The sequence below is a fragment of the Notothenia coriiceps genome, unplaced genomic scaffold (assembly GCF_000735185.1).
Source record: "Notothenia coriiceps isolate Sejong01 unplaced genomic scaffold, NC01 NC01_scaffold00037244, whole genome shotgun sequence".
Classification (NCBI taxonomy): Eukaryota; Metazoa; Chordata; class Actinopteri; order Perciformes; family Nototheniidae; genus Notothenia; species Notothenia coriiceps.
Genome location: NW_011369945.1, coordinates 5410041 through 5429944, shown reverse-complemented (window position 1 = coordinate 5429944; position 19904 = coordinate 5410041). Strand labels below are relative to the sequence as shown.

Sequence of the window (19904 nt, the reverse complement as noted above, 5' to 3'; positions counted from 1 at the left end):
TGTGTGCCTTTGGCAGTCTCAGTTTAATATTCTGAAAGCCAAGACTTTGTTTATTTGAAAATCAGATGAAAACAAACTGTAACGGACCCCTGCCATGTTATCTATGATTACTATACGCCTTACATTCATAATTTCAGCCGAAGGGAGTGGGAGCGGTGCTGCGGAAGAGCACAGGGTCAAATGTAAGACCTTTTATAAGACCCTTTCCATACATTTTAAGACCTCATCGCCACTTCGAGTTTTAACCGGTTACCTTGGCGACACACTTTACATCACATTTACTATATACAGTAATGATTGTCCTTCCTCCTTATCTTCCAACCATTTGGACGCAAACTTGCATTTCCCCACAACGATGTTCTTTAACAACCGGCGTACAAGGACCAAGCAGCAGTCAGTCAGTGAGCGTGCGATGTCCTGTTCAGATGACGTCAAATCCAACGGGATGCCATAAATAAACTCCACAGAATCACACTACACACCTACGCAATGATTACACTCAGGCAGACTGTAGAATACAACCTCTTTGGACCATTTATATACTTATTGAAAACAAGCTACAAAATGTAATACCTTGGAAAATGCCGTTTAATACTTTTTAATAACCTTAATTTTCGCTAAATTGATTTATCAACTTTTAATACTTTTGAAGGCCCCGCGGTCACCCTGAAGCAGAGTGCGAGTGGGAGGTGCCTGTCATCTTCCCTTTACAAGCTTCAAACATGTATTTATCGTGAGATTTTGGAAATAAAAGTTTCATATTCTGAAAGCCAAGACTTTTTTTTATTTAAAATCAAACAAAACACCCGAACTCCGAAAAACTATTTTTTTACGCAAATCCACGTTTATTTTTTAAATGAGCCGTTGCGACTTCCAACTAATTTCGATAGAGCGGGTCACATATTAGATAATAATCTCTATCTAACTTCTAACACATCTAAATCTACTTCCAGCATGGGTAAATGTTAATAAAAGACATCAATTGTTTGTTTTATACGTTTTAAAATACATCGTTTTTCTAGAACAGATTACAAATCGCCTGAAAATGGTACAAACAAGTGGCAACATGTGTGACGAAGGTGTTGCACTGGGCTATATCATGCAATCGAAAGCAAAACTTAAGCTCAATCCATTGCGGAGATATTCCCGCGAGAGTGCGGAAAACTTAAATAAATACATAAATACATTTATTTCAATGTGGTCCGTGAGAAGCACTGATGTAGTTCAATTATGTTCAAGAGAAAGCTGACATCTCTAGGACACAAACATTTTGCAACTCGCCCTATAACGATCTAGATTGATACAAAGCATTACAGGCAACTGTCCCTTTAATCCCTCAAATCTAAACACAACTGACCTCTGTTTTAGCAGAGGGAGTTTTCTTCTTCTTGTTGGATTTCTTCTTATTAGAGTCAGGGGGCACAGCGGGCACACTCTTCTCCGGCTTCACTGCCTCCATCATCTTCTTCTCTGGTTCCTGGGAGACGGGTGTCAGGGGCTCCTCCTCTTCAGGGGGCAGGGGGAGCGGCTCCAGGTAGTAGCTGCGAGGTTTGGGCTTCAGGTGGGTGTGGTAGAGCAGGAAACGCTGCTGCTCCTCAAATTTGGTGACTTTGCGATCTACGCGCACCGTGCCGAACCATCCCCAGGAGAGGGGGGCTGAGTGTTTGAGACCCTCAAAGACGTCCCATGGAGAAATCTTCTGTTTTGTTGAGACTTGGAGACCCTGATAGCACAGGGACAGATAACTGTTATTTAACCCAAGATCAACACGTGCAGATAATGCTTAATTTAAAGCAAGTTTGATAAAGAAAATAAAAACGTTAATAGTGCAGAGTTTATTGTTTGTCCACTCTTCAATGTACGGTGGCTGAGAGGCGCAATAGACAATTACAAAGGGTCGAAACACGTTAACATTTCCCAAAACACTTTAACAAACCGGAAAGGGAATGCCCATCATACCAGAAGTGACGTGCTTGTGATTGACACAAACTTAAGTTTGTTTTGGCGGATAGACTGCCGATACCTATGGATGGTACGAGTGTGTTTATGGTCGTTAAACATGTTTTGTCCACCTGGGCCAAGTGACATGCTTTTGCTCATCACAATATACTTTCTCTTGCGCAAGAGATACGTTCTTGTGTACACAAGAAAGTTACAGGTTCGCCAAGTAGGAAGTGGAGCTGTGCCTTTTACACACAGCCTTCGCTGTGTTTACCTTCATTAGACAGATAAAGAGCGACTGCAGGCTGCTTTGTCACACACACACACACACACACACACACACACACACACACACACACACACACACACACACACACACACACACACACACACACACACACGAATAATAAGGCGTAATAATCGGGCAGTTCGTGTGTGTGTGTGTGTGTGTGTGTGTGTGTGTGTGCGCGCGCGCGTGCGTGTGTGGTTATAACGAAGCAGCCTGCAGTCGCTCTTTAGCTGTCTAATGAAGGTAAACCCAGCGAACAGCTGTGCGTAATAAGGCACAGCTCCACTTCCTACTTGGCGAACCTGTAACTTTCTCGTGTGCACGAGAGCGTATCTCTTACGCAAGAGAGAATATATCGTGACGAGCAAAAGCATGTCATCTGGCCCAGGTGGTTTCCACAGGACGGACAAAAGATGTTTAACAACCATAAACACACTCGTACCTCCATAGGTACCGGCGGTCTATCCGCCAAAACAAACTTAAGTTTGTGTCAATCACTTGCACGTCACAACTGGTATGATGGGCATTCCCTTTCCGGTTTGATGCTCTCGTTTGTTAAAGTGTTTCGGCAAATGTTCAAGTGTTTCGGCACTTGTAAATGTGCCTCTAGCTTTGTAAAAGTGTTTCACATCTTGTTCATTAGTTTCTTCTTTGGTAAAAGTGTTTTGCTAATGTAATTTTGTTTTATAAAATGTAAATTTGTCTCAAGCTTTGTTAAAGTGTTTCACACTTTGTAATTGTCTATTGCACCTCTCAGCCACCGTAGGAATAAGGGAAACAGTTGATATTGTTTTCCTGTTACTTAACCATTTACTTAATCATTTTGAATAGTGAGCAATGCAACATAATATAGTTTACTAGATAAATAACATTCTAGTTTCACTGTAAAGTACAAATCATACTGATGTCATTGATGTGTGTCACTTTGCAAGTAGATGTAAAGTCACATCAGCGTGTGAGGGACCACGTACCTCCTTCTCAAATCCAGCGATCTTGTTCCCCTTGGTGTCGATCAGTGAGCCCTGAGGTTCACAGGTGATGACATCACGGGTTTGCTTGGGCAGTGGCAAGAGCTGGCGAACCTTTTCCAAACTTTCCGACTGCCGATCCCCAAGCTCTTTCTGTAAGAATAAAGTAAGAACAGGATGTTTATGTAAAATGTTCATGAAAAGGACTCAACAATGACCAAGTTATGTTTTCGTCTCATTTAGACATTAGCATATTATTTAAAAAACGTGCTGGCATGCAGCTTAATCGCATGATCAAGACATGTGTAGTTCAAAGATGTCTTACTTTTGTTAGACATTTTTTATTGTGAACTTCTATCTATATTTTTTCTCTTGGACTTTACAATGCTTTGGAGTTGTTGTAAATGTTTAAATCACATGAGTCAGAAACAACCTACCACTGAAATGATTCTACAAGTAGTATATTACTTATAGTGCCCTAATATTTATCTGCAACTATGCAGGAATACTGCCTCAAAACACAATGAATAGACGTGCAAAAAACTAACTGCACAGCAACAACTGTAAATACAATATAAGCACTACATCTTTTGAAATAGGACCGTATCTTTACACAACTTGGCTATGGGTTAAAAAAAGGTTGTGCAGTTCTTACCCTGAGCTTCTTGACCAGGTTCATATAGGCTCTCTTGTTCTCCTCCATGCTGCCCTGAGAGATGCTGGACATGTCAGCAGCCAGCGTGCCGTTAATCAGAACACTCAACATGTCCAACACTGTGGTGAAGAGCTCACTGTTGGAGAGACGCAAACATCAGAGCCATGCAGATCAAGTGACGGATCATTGAACTGGAAAATAATAACCAAAGTGTCCAATCAGGGAAATAATGTGTGAAGTGTCTCTTTTGTCAACACTCACTTATTGGACTGCATGTCCACCGTGCCGCTGCTGATGATGTCAAGAAGTAGGACCGCCCACTCAGTGGTCTGCTGGGTGCTGCGCTGCACCGTGTCGAACATGCCCCCCACCTTGATAGGAGAGAAACAGTACTGTCAGTCACCTTACATGTTTAATCAAATCTAATGTTTAGTACACAATAATGACAACTTAGTGTAACATTCTATATAGCCAGGGATGTTAGCAGTAAAGCTGGTCGTCGTGGTGATGAAGAAGTTCTTACAAGATTGAGTCGCAGTTTCAGAGCCTCGTGCATCATCTGCTTTGCCTTGCAGTCGTCCTGGTACTGGTCTTCTCTCCAGTTGGTCACTATCTGCTGCACTTGGCTATACAGGGAGGTGAGAAGGCCTTCCCTCTGTTCGTCCTGCCCCTTCAAGCAGGTCAGCACCAAGGACAAGAATGGCTGCTGGCTCAGCAGAGACATACTGAAAAGGGAAACACATAATGTAAATAATAACAGGGTATATGCAGGAATCCTGAAGTCAAATGTAAAACCTTTTAAGACCTTTTTTAAGACCCTTTCCAAACATTTTAAGACCTCATCGCCACTTTGAGTTTTAACCGGTTACATTGGCGACACACTTTACCTCACATTGACTATATACAGTATTGATTGTCCTTCCTCCTTATCTTCCAACCATTTGGACGCAAACTTGCATTTCCCCATAACGATGTTGTTTAGCAACCGGCGTAAACGGACCTTCGCTCGCTATCAAGCAGTGAGCGTGCGATGTCCTGTTCAGATGACGTCAAATCCAACGGGATGCCATAAATAAACTACACAGAATCACACTACACACCTACGCAATGATTACATTCAGGCACACTGTAGAATACAACCTCTTTGGACCATTTATATACTTATTGAAAACAAGCTACAACATGTAATACCTTGGAAAATGCCGTTTAATACTTTTTAATAGCCTTAACTTTTTTAAGACCCCGCGGACACCCTGAATACCCAAAGGTAGTTTTTTTGCAACCTCTAATAGCCACTCTATTTGCAAAAACATTTCCTCTTGTACCAGAATAAATATAATCTAATTGATTACAGAGTTACAGAAATGTGCCACCAACCTTTTCTGTTTCTGCCTGTCCCTCTCCTTGCGAGATGAAGAGCCGAGGTGCTGTCCTTTCTCCAGCTCCTCTCCTGCTGCCTTCAGTACGTGACCCTGGACTGAGGTGGGCAGCTTGGCTATCAACGGAGCCACCAGCCACACACCTGACCGCTCAGAGGAGCTGCGGCACAGTGCAAACATCACATGTTAGATTCCAACATCGCTTAGTTTCAAGCCAAAAAAGTGTTAAGCTTCAAATGTGATCTATTGCCAAAGATGTATGAGATTATAAATGGCGTCAAAATGACTAATTCAACCAACATACCTTAAAATTGGCTTCATCTTGCTCGTGGTGCTGTTGGATCCGGAGCCACCTTGTGCCGCTGCTCCGTTCCCTGAGGGGTTACTGTTCATCTCTGCTGATTTCTGAAACACCTCTATGGTGGCCTTGGCTATGTTCTCCAAGAGTGAGTAGAGCTCCTATCGGAAAAGAAACGAGGGGGTTTTCATTTCCATTTGAAGAAGACGTGTAGTATTTTCTTCTTCAAAAGATGAATAGAAAACAGCTACTTACGTTGTTTGTGCTCTGTTTGATCATCAGCTGCAGCTCCAGGGACGACTGTCTCATCGTCCATTGGTCCATATTCTACGAAATAAAAGTAGTGTTCATCATGAACGTTTCTGCCTTTTTCTTCTCAACATCCAGTTATAAGTATTCAGTTTATTGCACTGGTGAAAACATTTCCTCAATCCCTGAGTCAGCCAGGAGAGGGCAGCAAAACATCAAAAGGGGAAACTTCATAGCAGATTCAAGTTATTTTTATTTTAAGAGAATAACCAAGGTCAAAGCTTACCCTATTCTTTTTAAAACCAACACGTCTCTCGCATACTTTTTGAACTAAATCATCTTTATTGCATGAGAGATTATTCCTGACCTGTAGGATGCGTTTGATTCGCTGCCTCTGTGGGTTGTCACCCTCGTCGCTGTCCAGCTGGCGGTGTGGATAGCAGATGAGCTGCAGGAGCCTTTGGGCCTGAATGTTCACCAGAACCGGGTCCTGGAGGGCACTGCTGTCCTCAGACAGAGACTTCAGGCAGCGCTCTCCAACCCACTCCTGCAAGACACAACGAGGGAGAAATATTCGTCAGAGTGAGAAATGTGACAAAGGTCAAAAACTTCAATGACCCTCCAGCTTAAGTAACTCATAACTCATGAGTCATGCAAAACAGGCTTTACGTAAGCTGGACGGGTGATGATGAAAACAAAACAGGGCACATTTCTCAGGAATAGAACTGCCAGAGTTTCTTCTGGGTAGGAAATGTGTTTGAAGTCTCTTGAGGTCTCAGAGTAAGTCCAGACGTCAGAACTGCTGCCAGTTCTCTTTTTGGCCTTCGTATCTATGTGCCATAAGTGACATCTGGTGCAGAAATGATCTCATTCACACTTTTTATGCTTATATGGCTAGCTGCATATACAAATAGCACAGAAGAGCAGGAGTGCTTATGTGAGCAGAAATAGAAAGTTCATTGTTCATGTTCCCACAAAATCCTTTAGATGGAGAGAATAACATTTCTGACACGAGAGACGCGCTTAGCTCAGTGCGGTAAAAAGCTATTTGTTTCAGGTTAATTCATTTTCTATTTAAAATTTTAACGATGTTATTTTCATAATCATGTCTTGTTCTATAAATGGTGCTTATATTCTCACCTGCTGACAGATCGTCTTCAGAACATATTTTGCATAAACATCCAAGCTGGCCGTTTCTATGGAGACATTGCGCCCTTCAGATATGTCGTCGAGGCCAGCCGGGTGCGACAGTCCTGAGCCTCGCAGCTCAGCATCACCTAAACAACACGGAGGAGGATCAGTGTCACCAGCCGGTATGTCATAGAGCATACAGGGTTTTCACACTGTGTTAATTAGGCACGGGGTGATATGAAATGTCACAATTATCAGGTCAAATAATTGTCATTCAAGATATTTTTTCGACAATATAAAATGAAATGAAATATGCCTAATAGGATTTCATGGCAGTTAAACATACAGGAGCACTCATCCTTACATGTTGGTTGTTTATACATGTGTGTTTTCGAATCAAAAAGGTAGACACATCTTCGAACATCCTTTTAGTGAAAAATAAACTTTAAAATAAATAAAAAAGGTCTTCATAAATCTTATATAGCAACATCATGTGAGTCTGGTATTTCTATGTTTATGTTCATTTCTGTATGTTTTTTTTAAAAAAATTTTATCAGGTTGTTTTTTTCACTTTACTACAATAGTGGCATGCTTTTACAGCGTACTCAATCCCCGATCAATTTAAAGCGATAACAATCGCATACCATCCAAACCCTTCAATATTTCGATTAAATCCTGACATGAGGCCTCTGAAAACAGGACAGCAGAACATCTAACTTATCATCGCCGTTTTTCATACAACAGGTTCTGACCTTAAACTTGTTGGAGTGACAGCACTACATAGACTCTTACCCAGCATAAAGACAGCTTTAAGGACAGCAAATACTGCTCCAACAACTATGCTGTTCTGAGAAGCAGCGAGAAGGTGGCGATCACACGACGACCGGATACCAACGGAGGATTTATCTGCAAAGACATAGCACATTACATGTCACTTGATAGAATCTTTTATACTCAATACTGTGGACAATCCCCACAGGAGCAATTTGGGGTGAAGTGTCTTGCCCAGGGTCACAACGACATGCTGACTGCAGTGGGGTTTGAACCTGTGACCCCCTGATCCCAACACCAACGCACATCCCACTACGCCGCACGCCTAACACCAGTGTAACGGTACGTCCACACAGCAGCTTTAAAAAAATCTTCCAACGCTTCTCTGCCCATTGACTTTGAATGGGGGTGACGTCACTTTGCCTCGCTTTTTTCGCCGAACTGCATTGTGGGGAAGCAAAGCGAAGATTTCCAGGATTCAAAAGTTGAGCAATGTTCAACTTTTGAAGCTGAGGTGGAAGCCTCAGCCAATCAAATCCCGTTTATGCAAATCTGTGTGCGTGCAAGCTGGGAGAGCCAGACCGCAGTTAATTTTCTATATTCCTGAAAATGGAGGAGAAATTTGTTATTGCGGTAGCAAATCACCCGATTCTTTATGACCAGTCGCTAATAACTTACCGGGATACAAACCGGAGGAACCAGGCATGGAGGGAGGTGGCAGAGACAGTGGGTGAAACTGGTAGGTTTTCGCCTGTTTGGGGATTTTATATCCAGTTTATTTCGTTTAAACATTGCTAGCAAGCATAGACAGTATCTTTAGCCAGCATGGAATGTAGCATAAAATAGCACCATAGACATTAATCTCATACATGTTCATCATAGCCCTTCCCGCTGACACTTTACCTCTGCCACATCATACACTATATGCATCACATTAATGCACACAATGTCATACTCCTTTCTGCACATATTCTGAGTGGAGAAGAACCGGGGTTTTTTGCTTTGTATGTCGGAGGCGGGATATTTATAGGATTGGTTGTTGGTCGCGTTGCTGCAAAAATCCCCAAGCTCTCAGACAAGCCCAGCTCCAAGATTTTCAAGATTTTTTCAAAGCTGCTGTGTGGACGTACCGTAAGATAAAACTTTATGCTTTTCAGAACAAGGCAGGAACATAAGACGTGTTGAAACAATAGGAAACTATTCTGGTTGTGTTTCCTACCTGACTTCACACCATCTTGGGGCACGGGGTTGCGCTGCGGCGTCTTGAAGAGGTGCAGCAGGATCCTGCAGGTGAGTCGGGCTCCCGGCTCAGAGTCTTGCTCACTGCAGGCTGAGGGAGATTTGGAACACAAATGTATTAATTAGCGCTGAATTATTTAACATCACATATCTTGGGGTCACATTTCTAGAGGTGCTACACAATCTACATATTAGAGTAAGACTACATTTAAACCTTGTTCTAGATATAAGACCTATCATCAGTGAGGATAAAGTGGAATATTCATAGAGCTGTTGTTGTGAAAGAGGAAGTGAGAACAAAGCGTTTACCACAAGCTGTTGAGAGAGAGCTGTTGGCATTTGGCATGTGTAGTTGTGTTCTAAAATGAGCCAAACCCAACCAAACAGCACGGCTGAATGGGGCTTTGTCTCCAAGCTGGGAGGGAAAAGATTAACAGTGGGGAGAGGGAGGCACTTCTCTGGCAAGCGCACAAAACGCAACGAGGCTTCATGGATCCAGATCAAATACGCTGCGTTAACTCTCCTCTCTGACAGAAGTAATGCACTATACAGCCGGGGGTTCCTGCCTACAGGCCGAGCTGATGCACTCGGGTAAAATGGAAGTCTCTGTATGTATGTATGTTTGCATGTCCTTCTTTTTTCTGCGCAACTGTTTATCCGATGAACCCAAGGAGACAATGTGTAGTGTAATGAGAGGAGATTTAAATATCCGTACCTGCATTGAGGAGAGAAGGAATGGCCACACAGCGAACCAGGTCTTCTAGGAGCAGGCACTGTCTCGCAATGAGAATGGCTACGAAGGTTGCCAGGGAATCATGGAAGGACAAATCGCTAACCTGAAGGAGAACAGAGAGGGGATTTATAAATGATGATGCAGGATTAATACATCTGCTGTAATCCGAGAACTACTAAATACGGGAAACATATTTGGCCGACTTCGAAATGAGTTACAAAAAATACAACTGAACTGATTTTCAGCCATGTTAGCGCAAATAATAGTAACAGCCATAGTTTATAAAGAATAGGTGCAACAATTACTCTGTTGGGACTCCTATTAAACCTTTGCGTCACAAGTCCAATCTAGAGAGTTATGAAACCACAACTTACATCTACGTTACACAGCAAGTCATTGAAGCCACAGTTGCCATTGTTGGAGGAGCAGCAGAGAGCCTTGAGGATCCCGAGCCACTCTGCACTCAGAGAGCGGCAGTACGCTGTCAGCTCTGCACACAGGATCCCAATATCGTTCACCCTGAAAGATCAATACATGACATATAAGGACAGTCCACACACGAGAGGAAACGTGAAGCGGTCAGAGCCATAAACACATGCAACATAATGACATTAAGAGCACGCACCTCTCAGGGTCTCTGTGGTCCACACACACATCCATCAGCACGTTACACACGAAGCTGTAGCGGTTGGCCGGGCTGGTGTTGAGGATCTTCCCCACCATGGAGTGGTTAAAGTTGTGAGCCGAGGGGTTGGCGATGGCCTCCATCATGAACACAGGATCCCAAAGCATGTTGGAGTCTGAAGGGTCGATGTTGCAGTAGATGGAGTTCTTCACTTTGGAGCAGAACTCACTGAGGGAACACAAAGGGGAGAATAAGGGGTTTTATCAAACTGACAACAGAGAAGAAACAACAATAAATCGCAGAAAGTTAAACACAGACAACAAAATTATGTTTGGAGAGAGTATATTAACTGTACACAACTGATCCATAGAAGCAATTATAAGGAAACCTGGACCAGTGGTTGCAAATATTATACAAATGTGTAGATGTAAATTGCATATACATTTTAAAACAAAAATACATTTAAATGAAAAATTAAAGGTTTTACAGACATTGCCTTCTCCAAAAAATACATATATCCTGTATATTCATATAGGTGAAAATGTATATGTACCTGAAGATCTCGCCAAGCTTGTTCTTGAGGTGGCTGCAGGAGGTGTAGAGGTCGTACAGGTACGCCAAGATACAGCGCTCAGCAGAGGAACAGTCAGCCGGGTTCACGCCTGTTTTCACCACGATGCGCAACCTGAGAACAGCAAACATGTTTTAAAGGTAAAGTCAGTCATGTGTGGCTTTTGTGCCTTCTTGCTCAGAGTTAGTGGAGAAGACTGAAACGACTCTCATATCTGTAAGTATGAAGCTACAGCCATCAGTGACTAACATAGCTTAGCATTAAGTGTTTCTTTATTAGCACTTCTTTCATATTTAATTACGATGACTTTAATTAGAGTCTTTATATGAGCTTTCTTTCTCTTTAACACCGTAGGCATTTAGCTAACGCTTAAGCCAGAATCAGCTTTAGTTTCTAAATTACCATCATTTCAAACAACTGCTGGTGCAGGAAGTGCCATGTCAGCAATCCTGTGACAATCAAAATACTAATTTAAGACACTTGAATGAGGCTCAGAGAAAGCAAACCACTAACAATTAGTTCATTTGCCGGTACAACCTGAAACTTCCTTTTTACTAATTGAATTAGAACTTTACTGTTGTAAACATCCCTTTAGGGTTCGAATTCAATCACAGTTAATAAAAAAAAAACATACAGTCCCAGATTAAGGCATAAACTAATATCTAGCATGTCTGGTTTTGAGCTATACTGTTGCCAAACATCAAAGCGTGTAAGTGACGTACCCATCACACTGTGCGGTCTGCTCAGGGTTGAGAATGAGGCAGGAGTGGTACCTCCTCAGCACAGCTACGATACACAGACACAGGCTGGTGGTGTAGCTGCCCACCAGGCTGGAGGACTTCAACAGCAGCTCGGCTTCCACCAGACTCAATTCATTCACAAGCTACAAAAAACAAACAAACAGTCAGCGGATTGTATAAACAACTGTGAATAAAACAAGGTTCAAGGTTCTTTATTTGTCATACGAACATAGCTACAGAGTAGTTATGTCGATGAAAATCTTAGGTCACAGGCTTCTCAAACAGTGCAACACAGAGATTTATGTGATGAAATACCTGAATAGCAAAGTCTATGAGGCCACTAATGTTGAGAGAGTACTCCATGAGGTCAAAGATGAACTGGATGTGCTGGACGAGAGGCAGATGATAGGACATCCCTAAGGCAAAGCTGTTGATCTGTTCCAGCACATTTCGGGACACCTGCACACACACAAAACATCATTAGCATGCAAAATACAAAACAATATTTCAGTCCTTGTTCCGACACTGGGCTGCGACGGAACCATATGCTGCCATTCAGCCGAGATCCAACACTGACTCCATTTGGCAGGAGTATTTAAGCGATGCCAACATATTTTGTCAGCCACTGGAATGATGTTGTTTGAGCAAAACAAACAGAAAGAACCAAAAAGGACTTTTAACAAGTTCCTTTCCACTCAGAATTGTTTATTATAAACCAACAATAACTGATTAAATAACAGAGTGTATTGACTACATATCAATTTAAATGTTATGTTAACATACAAATTACACAAATTGCTTTCTTGGCGACTTAGATGAGAAAACACCACTGTCAATGAAGTTTACGCCACTAGCACATTAGCGTAGCTTAGCATGAAGACAGGAAACAGGGGGAATCCGCTAGCCAGGTAGAGTGAATTAATTGCGCATCAACAAAGCTCTCCAAAAAAAAAAAATACAGCAGAAAACCCTGGAAAAAGAAATTATTCTCAGTTTAACATTTTGAAGTTTGTGCAGTTTTTCCAAGGTTACAGATTTGTAACCTTTGGACAGTCCCGGGCAAGCGGTTTGCTTTGTTTTGCTGTAGCTTCAAAGTTAACAGTCTTAGGAGAGTGGTTTTACTCTTCTCATGCAAGAAAGGAAACAAATGACAAACTATTCACTAAATAAAAGTATAAGTGACAACCCTAACTTTAGTGCTATTGAAAAGTTGATCTTATACATAAACTATTTAAAGACAAAACATGGCAACTATGTTTAAATGTGTATTGCTCCGTAGAGACTGGATGGCTGTTAGCTAAACTTGAATTAAAGAAACTTAAACATGCAAATTAAATTGCGCATTACTTTAAATTGCAAAGTAATTCTTATTATATAATCAATGGGTAATTTTGACAGTGTTGATATAAGGATCAACGACATTCTCCGTTACAGCCTGCTGCATTTTTAAATTGACAGTCACCCAAGTGCATTATATATTCAAATTGTATTCAGGCATCTCAAGAGAAATCCAAATATATTCAAATCACATTTAAATTCAAATGAGTCACCTTGGGAGCTCTTTTATATTAGGCTGCTAAAGTTATTTGCATTAATCAACCCTGTGGTTAGTCCCTAAATAATTAACATATTCCCACATACTCTTAAACATGAGACACACGAGGTCATGAGGGAAAGGGTTTCCCTGATCTGACCTGGGAGGTGACCTGGTGCTGGTCAAAGTGGGAGAGGTGCTGGAATTTGGCGAAGATATCTTCAGCAGTGGGAAAGGCCTCGGGCTTACTCCTTTTCCGCTTTTGTCCTTCCTCCCCTCCTGCGTATAAAGGAAAGAGAGGACAATGAAAAATAAGAGAGGGCGCAACCACTCATAACTGGTCAGCGGTATTTTTTTCAGTCTGTCGAGCAGGCCAGCTGTGAAATGGAGTCTGTTATCTTATTCCCAGCCTCCTTTGATTTGAAGCTTCGCTGATAAAAGACAATGCTGTAAAAGCATCTAAAGTAAAGGAAAATGGTGCTTTTCTTTTAACCCTTAGATGCATAAGTGGGTCTTTTTTGACCCGGTGAGGTGGTTTTCTTGAAGTATCTTTGTAATTAAAAAATGTTATCATTTCATATTCCAGCTATTCCTCAAAAAACATGTTATGGATATCATGCCATTCAAATTTTTAAAATTGTATACATTTTAAGAAATTGTAGTTTTTGTATTACTACCCCAGCTTCCATAAGTGGGTAATTCTATGGGATTTTTTTTTTTTTCAAAATGCAATTTTTTTTTCTAAACTTATAAATAGTGAAAAATGTAATATAAAAATATTTCTAGTGTGAACCAAAATATAATAGTAAATATTATGCAAGTGATTTTTCTTAACCAAAAGGACAAAAATGGCATAAAAACACATTATACGGGTCCTTTTTGACCCACTTATTGAAGAGTGTAGGATCCACTCACTCGTGCATCTAAGGGTTAAGAGAATTGTTGAAAGTCATCAGCTCACACAGATGCGGTAAGATGATACAAGACACTCCAATCTATGCGCTTATAGATGGAAAACCTCAAATCACCTTAATAAGGTCACAGGTATCAGAGATAAAATGGCTGTAGAGATGAGGGATGTTAGCATAGAAATTGCTCGGAGAGAAGATTGAGTGATGCAAGCCCCCTTGGGCTCGATAAAAAAAATGGAGCGTGTTCTCTTAAGAAGGGCAGATAAGAGGAAAGGGAATACAAATTAAATGTGTTCAAAAAGGGAAAGATTTTGTTCAGGATGATAACAGCTGGAGTCAGAAAGCCTGCATGTGAATGATGTTTAACAAACATCCAAACACAATAAAGCACCTGCTGTCTGGTAACCAGGGTTCATACACTTTTTCACCAATGACTTTTCAATGACCTTTACCTCATTTTCCATGACCAAAACAATTACTCTCTCAGCGGTACCACTGAAAATGGTTTATTTTAACATGGAACAGGAAAATAAGATCTGAAACATGTTGTGCCTATCTAAAACAAATCAAATAGGCTTACTAGCTTCTACACGCTAAAGCAANCGTTAAATATTTTAACGCAATAATTCAAAAATATTAATGCCTGTCAAAAGCAGGTAATAGAATCTTTGTTCAGGCAGATATTATTATCGACAGCATCTGTGAAAGACGAAAAGCCTAGCATGTTAGAACCAGATGATTTAACGAACATCCTAAATCACAATAAAAGCAACACCCTGCTTCGAGCTGGTAACGCAGTTCATACACTTGTTTCACCAATGACTTTTCAATGACCCTCTACTCATTTTTCCCATGACCGGAGTACACAACAATTACCCCTTTAGCTGCTCTAATACAGGATACCTGAACAGAAAATATGGCCTTTATTTTAACATGGGAACAGTGAAAAAGATCTGAAACATGTTGCTGCCTATCTAAAACACTCACGAGACCTGATACGGTGCTACTAGCTCGACACACCTGATAAGAACTCAAAGACGCTCTCTCACCGGCAAACACCTACGTCAGTTAAATGGCATTTTTACGTTTCATTACTCTACGATACAGCAGAGGGTTCCCAACCTTTAGTTGCCAAGAGCACTTCTCACATAATGATCTCTGTTGGGAGTTGCGCTCCAATCGCCATGACGCTCCTTGTGTGTGTGTGTGGGGGGGGAGGGGGAAACAGCGGTAATTAAAGTTTAAAAGTCTCAAAAATTATACAACTACTGTCACAAACTAGATGAATGTGAAGTATTTTGTTAAAGGAGGATGAAAGTGTAATGAAGGAGCTCTATTGGAGTGACTTTGATGGTTATTGGACTCAGGATTCATTCATTTGGATTCCCGCTGTATGAAGAAATTAAAGGACGCGCGCAAGTGGAAACAATTCACAAAGGGATTAAACTGTTTAAAACACATGCTCAAAGTAAGCCGGATTTTGCCGATGTGTTTATGTGGATTCAAAAGTCTTAAATAATCTACAAAATGGAGGAGACCGATCTGATCGGAGCAACTGAGACAAATAATCCTGAAACCGGCATGGACAATGACTATGTTTTAAAAATGCGCTTATCCAGACAAGCCTGGTTTGGACACTTTACGGGCAGAAGAAACATTTCTATAGAAAGAATTCTACATTTCTGTCTTTTTATGCCTTTAATAGTTAACTAGAATTTTTATTAAAATTAATTAATCAATTATTTTTTTATATTTTATTGTAATGTAAAGACAAGACTTTTAGTGACAATCATGTATTGCGTTACAATTACATGTAAAAAAAAGTTTTAAAAAGTTTAAAAAAAAGTCTAAATATGATATTTGGCCTCAAATCATCTGAGGCCTGGCGCCCCCCCTGCGATCTTCGGCACCCCCCAGGTTGGGAACCACTGCGATACAGTATGTATTATCATTATAGTATTACTATTTAAAATATAAATTATATTTGATGCGACTTTAGTTACATTTCCATGACTTTGGGAAAAAATATTGTTTTCCATAACTTTTCCAGGTTGTTAATGACTGTAAGAACCCTGGGTAACACATTATCTCTTTCATGAGACTTTATGCATCCAAAAAAATCCAGGGAACATATTTAAAAATGTCAACGCTATTTAACTGATAACATTGTTATCATTAAACATGAAAAGTAGCGGAGAAGAAACTGAATATTAATCTTAAATTGCAGTTAGGAGCCAAACTGCATGCCTAGAACTAAGGTCATGTAAAACAGGAGTAAATGATAAATAAAAGAGATTACACTATCAGTCAAAGCTGATAACATATATTTGAACATTTACCTGTTTCTGCTGTGCTTTTGCGGTTCAGCACCTTCAAGATGTCTTTGGTAATTTTCTTGATAGTGTGTCGGGCCTCATCTCTCTGTTTGCCGACGCCGTACAGGACCACTAACCGCTGGTTGCACTCGTGGCTGGCACTCTCCTCCTGAGAGCAATGACAAAAAGACAGAGAAGATCCTCATTATCTGGATGCAGCAGAGCAGGACAAACAGAAGGTCTGAGGAATACATTTAACAGAATTGTGACATTTCCTTGGAAGGCAGCCACAACCTTGCTATCTCAAGAAAACATACAAATATGTAGGAGTTTGTTTTGTCATTTCTTTTTTTATTTCCACGCAGTGAGCTCTCTTACCTGAGGAATGGGGAAGTGAGTGGCATACTGAATGTGGCGAGGTTGTTCATACAGTTGAGGGAAGGCCGGGTCCAAGCCTTTGTCCTTAATGCCGACTTTGCTGTCCTGCTCTGGAGCGGGCTTCTCGGGGGAGGGGCTCCCCTTAGACTCACAGTGCATCGGAGGAGAGAACATCTGCAAGGCACATTTAATAACTTGAGGAATTCCATATAAAAAAAAAAAAAAAAAACTTTAATTTGAAACGAAACCAAGAAATATGAAACGTTAACTGATTTGTGTACCTCGTCAAAATTAGCACTGGAGTTGGCATCAATTTCCATGGACTCCGACAGACCGGTATCCTGTTGAACAAGCAACGACCTCATGTTAGCCTCTTACACCACGCTGTGATTTAGTACTGTTGCACAAATGACTCACGACACTCTAACAGCAGATGCTTGCCTCCATCTTGACGTTGCTGCCTGGGTCCTGCTCCTTGCGCTCTGACTCATCGGAGGGCTCGTCGCTGGGGGAGCGCGGGCGCGGCAGGTGCGAGTCAGAAGCCAGGTCGCCGCGGGAAATGAGCGTGCACATGTAGATGTTGTGGGAAAAGACGTCGTGACGGATGAGCTCGCAGAAGAGCAGCACCAGGTTGGAGAACTCCACACGCTCACTTTCATTTCCAGGCTCCGCTGCAGAGGGGAAAAGGGATTTGAATAATTGAATACCAGGTTCCCATAGCCAAATCATTTATAATAAATATGCCCTGGGTAATGAAATAAGAGGCGAAGACAAAGGGATATGAAAGTCCTTTAATATCAGATCAAGATGACACATTTGAGAATCACAACCACAGGAAATGTAGGAAAAAGGACTCACTGAGAGTGGGGGCCTGAGTGTCGAGGAACTGCAGCAGAACATCCTGAAACACTGGCATTGTGGCCGCTGAGAGGGAGCCGGATGACACGGAGCCTTTCTCATCCACCACCTCCGACTCACCACACCTCTGCAAACACACACATAACGCACAGAAAACAGCCGGTGAGTGCTCAATGTACGGCTGCTCGATTATGGCAAGAATCATAATCTCGATTATTTGGGTCAATAATTGATATCTCGATTATTAAAAACGATTATCCATTTACTTTGAAAAAGAAACATTTGAACAGTAGGTTTTTAACAGTTGATTACCCTGAACTTTAAGTATAATTCAATTGAAAAACCAACAAAACAAAATAAAATTAAAAAATTAAAAATCGTTTTATTTCAATTATGTTGTTTTCATAATCGTTGCAAGCCAAAATCGTAATTGGGATTAAAATATGATTAATTGAGCAGCCATAGCTCAATGTAGAAAACACATTATCACAGTTCTCTTATTCAGATTTAGAGTTGTCTACAGCAAGTCCCGTTGTAATTAGGTCATTGACCCATTGCACCACATGTAGACATTACATCAAAAAAAAAGACTGGTTAAAGACTTATATACAGGGATGCAAAGTCATCAGGTATGAAAAAGGTGACAAGGATCCGAGCCCCCCGACCCCACGGAATATCGGCTTTAAAATGAGGGATCCCGAACTTGAGTCTAAAAAAAAGGAGTCACCTGACCGGTGATGAAATAAATATGTCACTACGTTTGAACAGTGGAAAAGGCCGCTTAAGCGGCAAAACCTTGGTTTTATCCGGAGCAAACACACTAAGTACATCTAGACGGTTATTTTTAAAAACCCGCCATACACCGCCAGACCTGGGCCTCATTAGACGCCGGCAGTACGGGGACAATACAACGGTAGTACCTGTGGCGTACCACGAAGAAACAACCCCCGATAATGATATATAGAATATTACTTCACCGCTCGACCAAGACGAGCTCGAAGAAGGAGGACCAGCAGGGAGACGGGAGTACCTAGATATTATTCCGGGAGACGGACGAGCCGCTACTACCAAGATTCGAAGTCGGTCCGGATGTAATGATGCCCCCCACGCAAGCAATTATAATTGGACACGCCAGGCCTCAAGTGAACACCGTTCTGACTGCGACGCACTTGTCGACCAATCTTGGCGCGCCGGCAAAGTCCACAAAGTCTCGTCCTCGAGGGACAGCCTCGCCGTCTCTGCACTCACTTTGACTTTTCAAAAAGACACCGTTATAATAAATTCCTTAGCGAACTCGATCGATTCGATCGTATGTAACAGTGATAGACGATTGCAATTCGAAATCGGAAGATAAAGTTATCAAAAAAAGTATCCGATATTTGTCTCTACATATTCATAATATATATACATGAACTCATTTTCAATCTTCATGAGTCCAGAACAATGAACTCATTTTCTCTTCATGAGTCTAGAACATGAACTCATTTTTTTCATCTTCATGAGTCTAGAACATGAACCTCATTTTCATTTCATGAGTCTAGAACATGAACTTTTTTTTTGTATTTTCATCTTCATGAGTCTAGACATGAACTCATTTTTCATTATCAGGGTCTCACAACTTATGAGACAATGTCATTTCAGGACGTAAGTTTTACAAGGAGTTCATTTTCATCTGTTTTTTTTTTTTTTTCATAATAGTAGGTTTTATATCACCTTTCATCGCTGTCTTTTCATCGTACACGTCTAACAGTAAAGTCTTATTAAAATATCTATCCAAAATATTACTAAACTAGTACTTTCACAAGATTTTCGACCATTTCCACGTCGATAAACTTACTGAAACCATATGACGTCCCATCGAACACCTAATGAGGTCCACCTTGATTTCAGACTAAATTGTGAACTAATATAAAGTGTAGTAAGTAGGTGTAGACATTTCATTGATTTCCATAATTATGTACATCACCTCATCTTCATGTGGTACATGGAGACTGTGACATCCTCTTCTTCTTGTTTCATCGTTTTGTAACTTTATGAATTTATTTCATGTTCATAGAGTTTTAACGACGGTTCATATCTAACAACTAAATACTTGAATCCAATGAAATGTGGTACACCGAATATTTCTATTTTTCTAATTCCGGAACGTGGTCTCCGTACTTTATGTAAAAGTTTTACGGGAGTTGTCACGACCGGTTTTAATATTTGACTGACGATGTGTTAATTTTATGTACGAAAATAATATAAAGATAATCTACACCTAGAACCGAAAACAATATAATTGGTGACGACGAAAATCAACAAGACTGACGACTTTAG

The 19904-nt window shown here is 41.0% G+C and overlaps 1 protein-coding gene across 1 annotated transcript in view; it reads right to left on the bottom strand.

The window, feature by feature from the left end:
- Nucleotides 1–19904, bottom strand: part of med12 (mediator complex subunit 12) — a 39055-nt gene that overhangs the window by 8517 nt on the left and 10634 nt on the right. The window contains exons 12-35 of the mRNA XM_010794179.1: nucleotides 17586–17712; nucleotides 17169–17398; nucleotides 17009–17068; nucleotides 16728–16901; nucleotides 16374–16518; nucleotides 13284–13402; nucleotides 11905–12048; nucleotides 11572–11732; nucleotides 10832–10963; nucleotides 10279–10506; nucleotides 10028–10172; nucleotides 9636–9756; nucleotides 8901–9011; nucleotides 7703–7816; nucleotides 6920–7056; nucleotides 6147–6326; nucleotides 5786–5857; nucleotides 5537–5691; nucleotides 5231–5392; nucleotides 4377–4578; nucleotides 4115–4224; nucleotides 3854–3989; nucleotides 3202–3351; nucleotides 1349–1723 (exon numbers count right to left, since the gene is read on the bottom strand). Of these exons, the coding sequence (XP_010792481.1) occupies nucleotides 1349–1723; nucleotides 3202–3351; nucleotides 3854–3989; nucleotides 4115–4224; nucleotides 4377–4578; nucleotides 5231–5392; nucleotides 5537–5691; nucleotides 5786–5857; nucleotides 6147–6326; nucleotides 6920–7056; nucleotides 7703–7816; nucleotides 8901–9011; nucleotides 9636–9756; nucleotides 10028–10172; nucleotides 10279–10506; nucleotides 10832–10963; nucleotides 11572–11732; nucleotides 11905–12048; nucleotides 13284–13402; nucleotides 16374–16518; nucleotides 16728–16901; nucleotides 17009–17068; nucleotides 17169–17398; nucleotides 17586–17712 (3690 nt within the window). The remainder of the gene's footprint in view (nucleotides 1–1348; nucleotides 1724–3201; nucleotides 3352–3853; nucleotides 3990–4114; nucleotides 4225–4376; nucleotides 4579–5230; nucleotides 5393–5536; nucleotides 5692–5785; nucleotides 5858–6146; nucleotides 6327–6919; nucleotides 7057–7702; nucleotides 7817–8900; nucleotides 9012–9635; nucleotides 9757–10027; nucleotides 10173–10278; nucleotides 10507–10831; nucleotides 10964–11571; nucleotides 11733–11904; nucleotides 12049–13283; nucleotides 13403–16373; nucleotides 16519–16727; nucleotides 16902–17008; nucleotides 17069–17168; nucleotides 17399–17585; nucleotides 17713–19904) is intronic.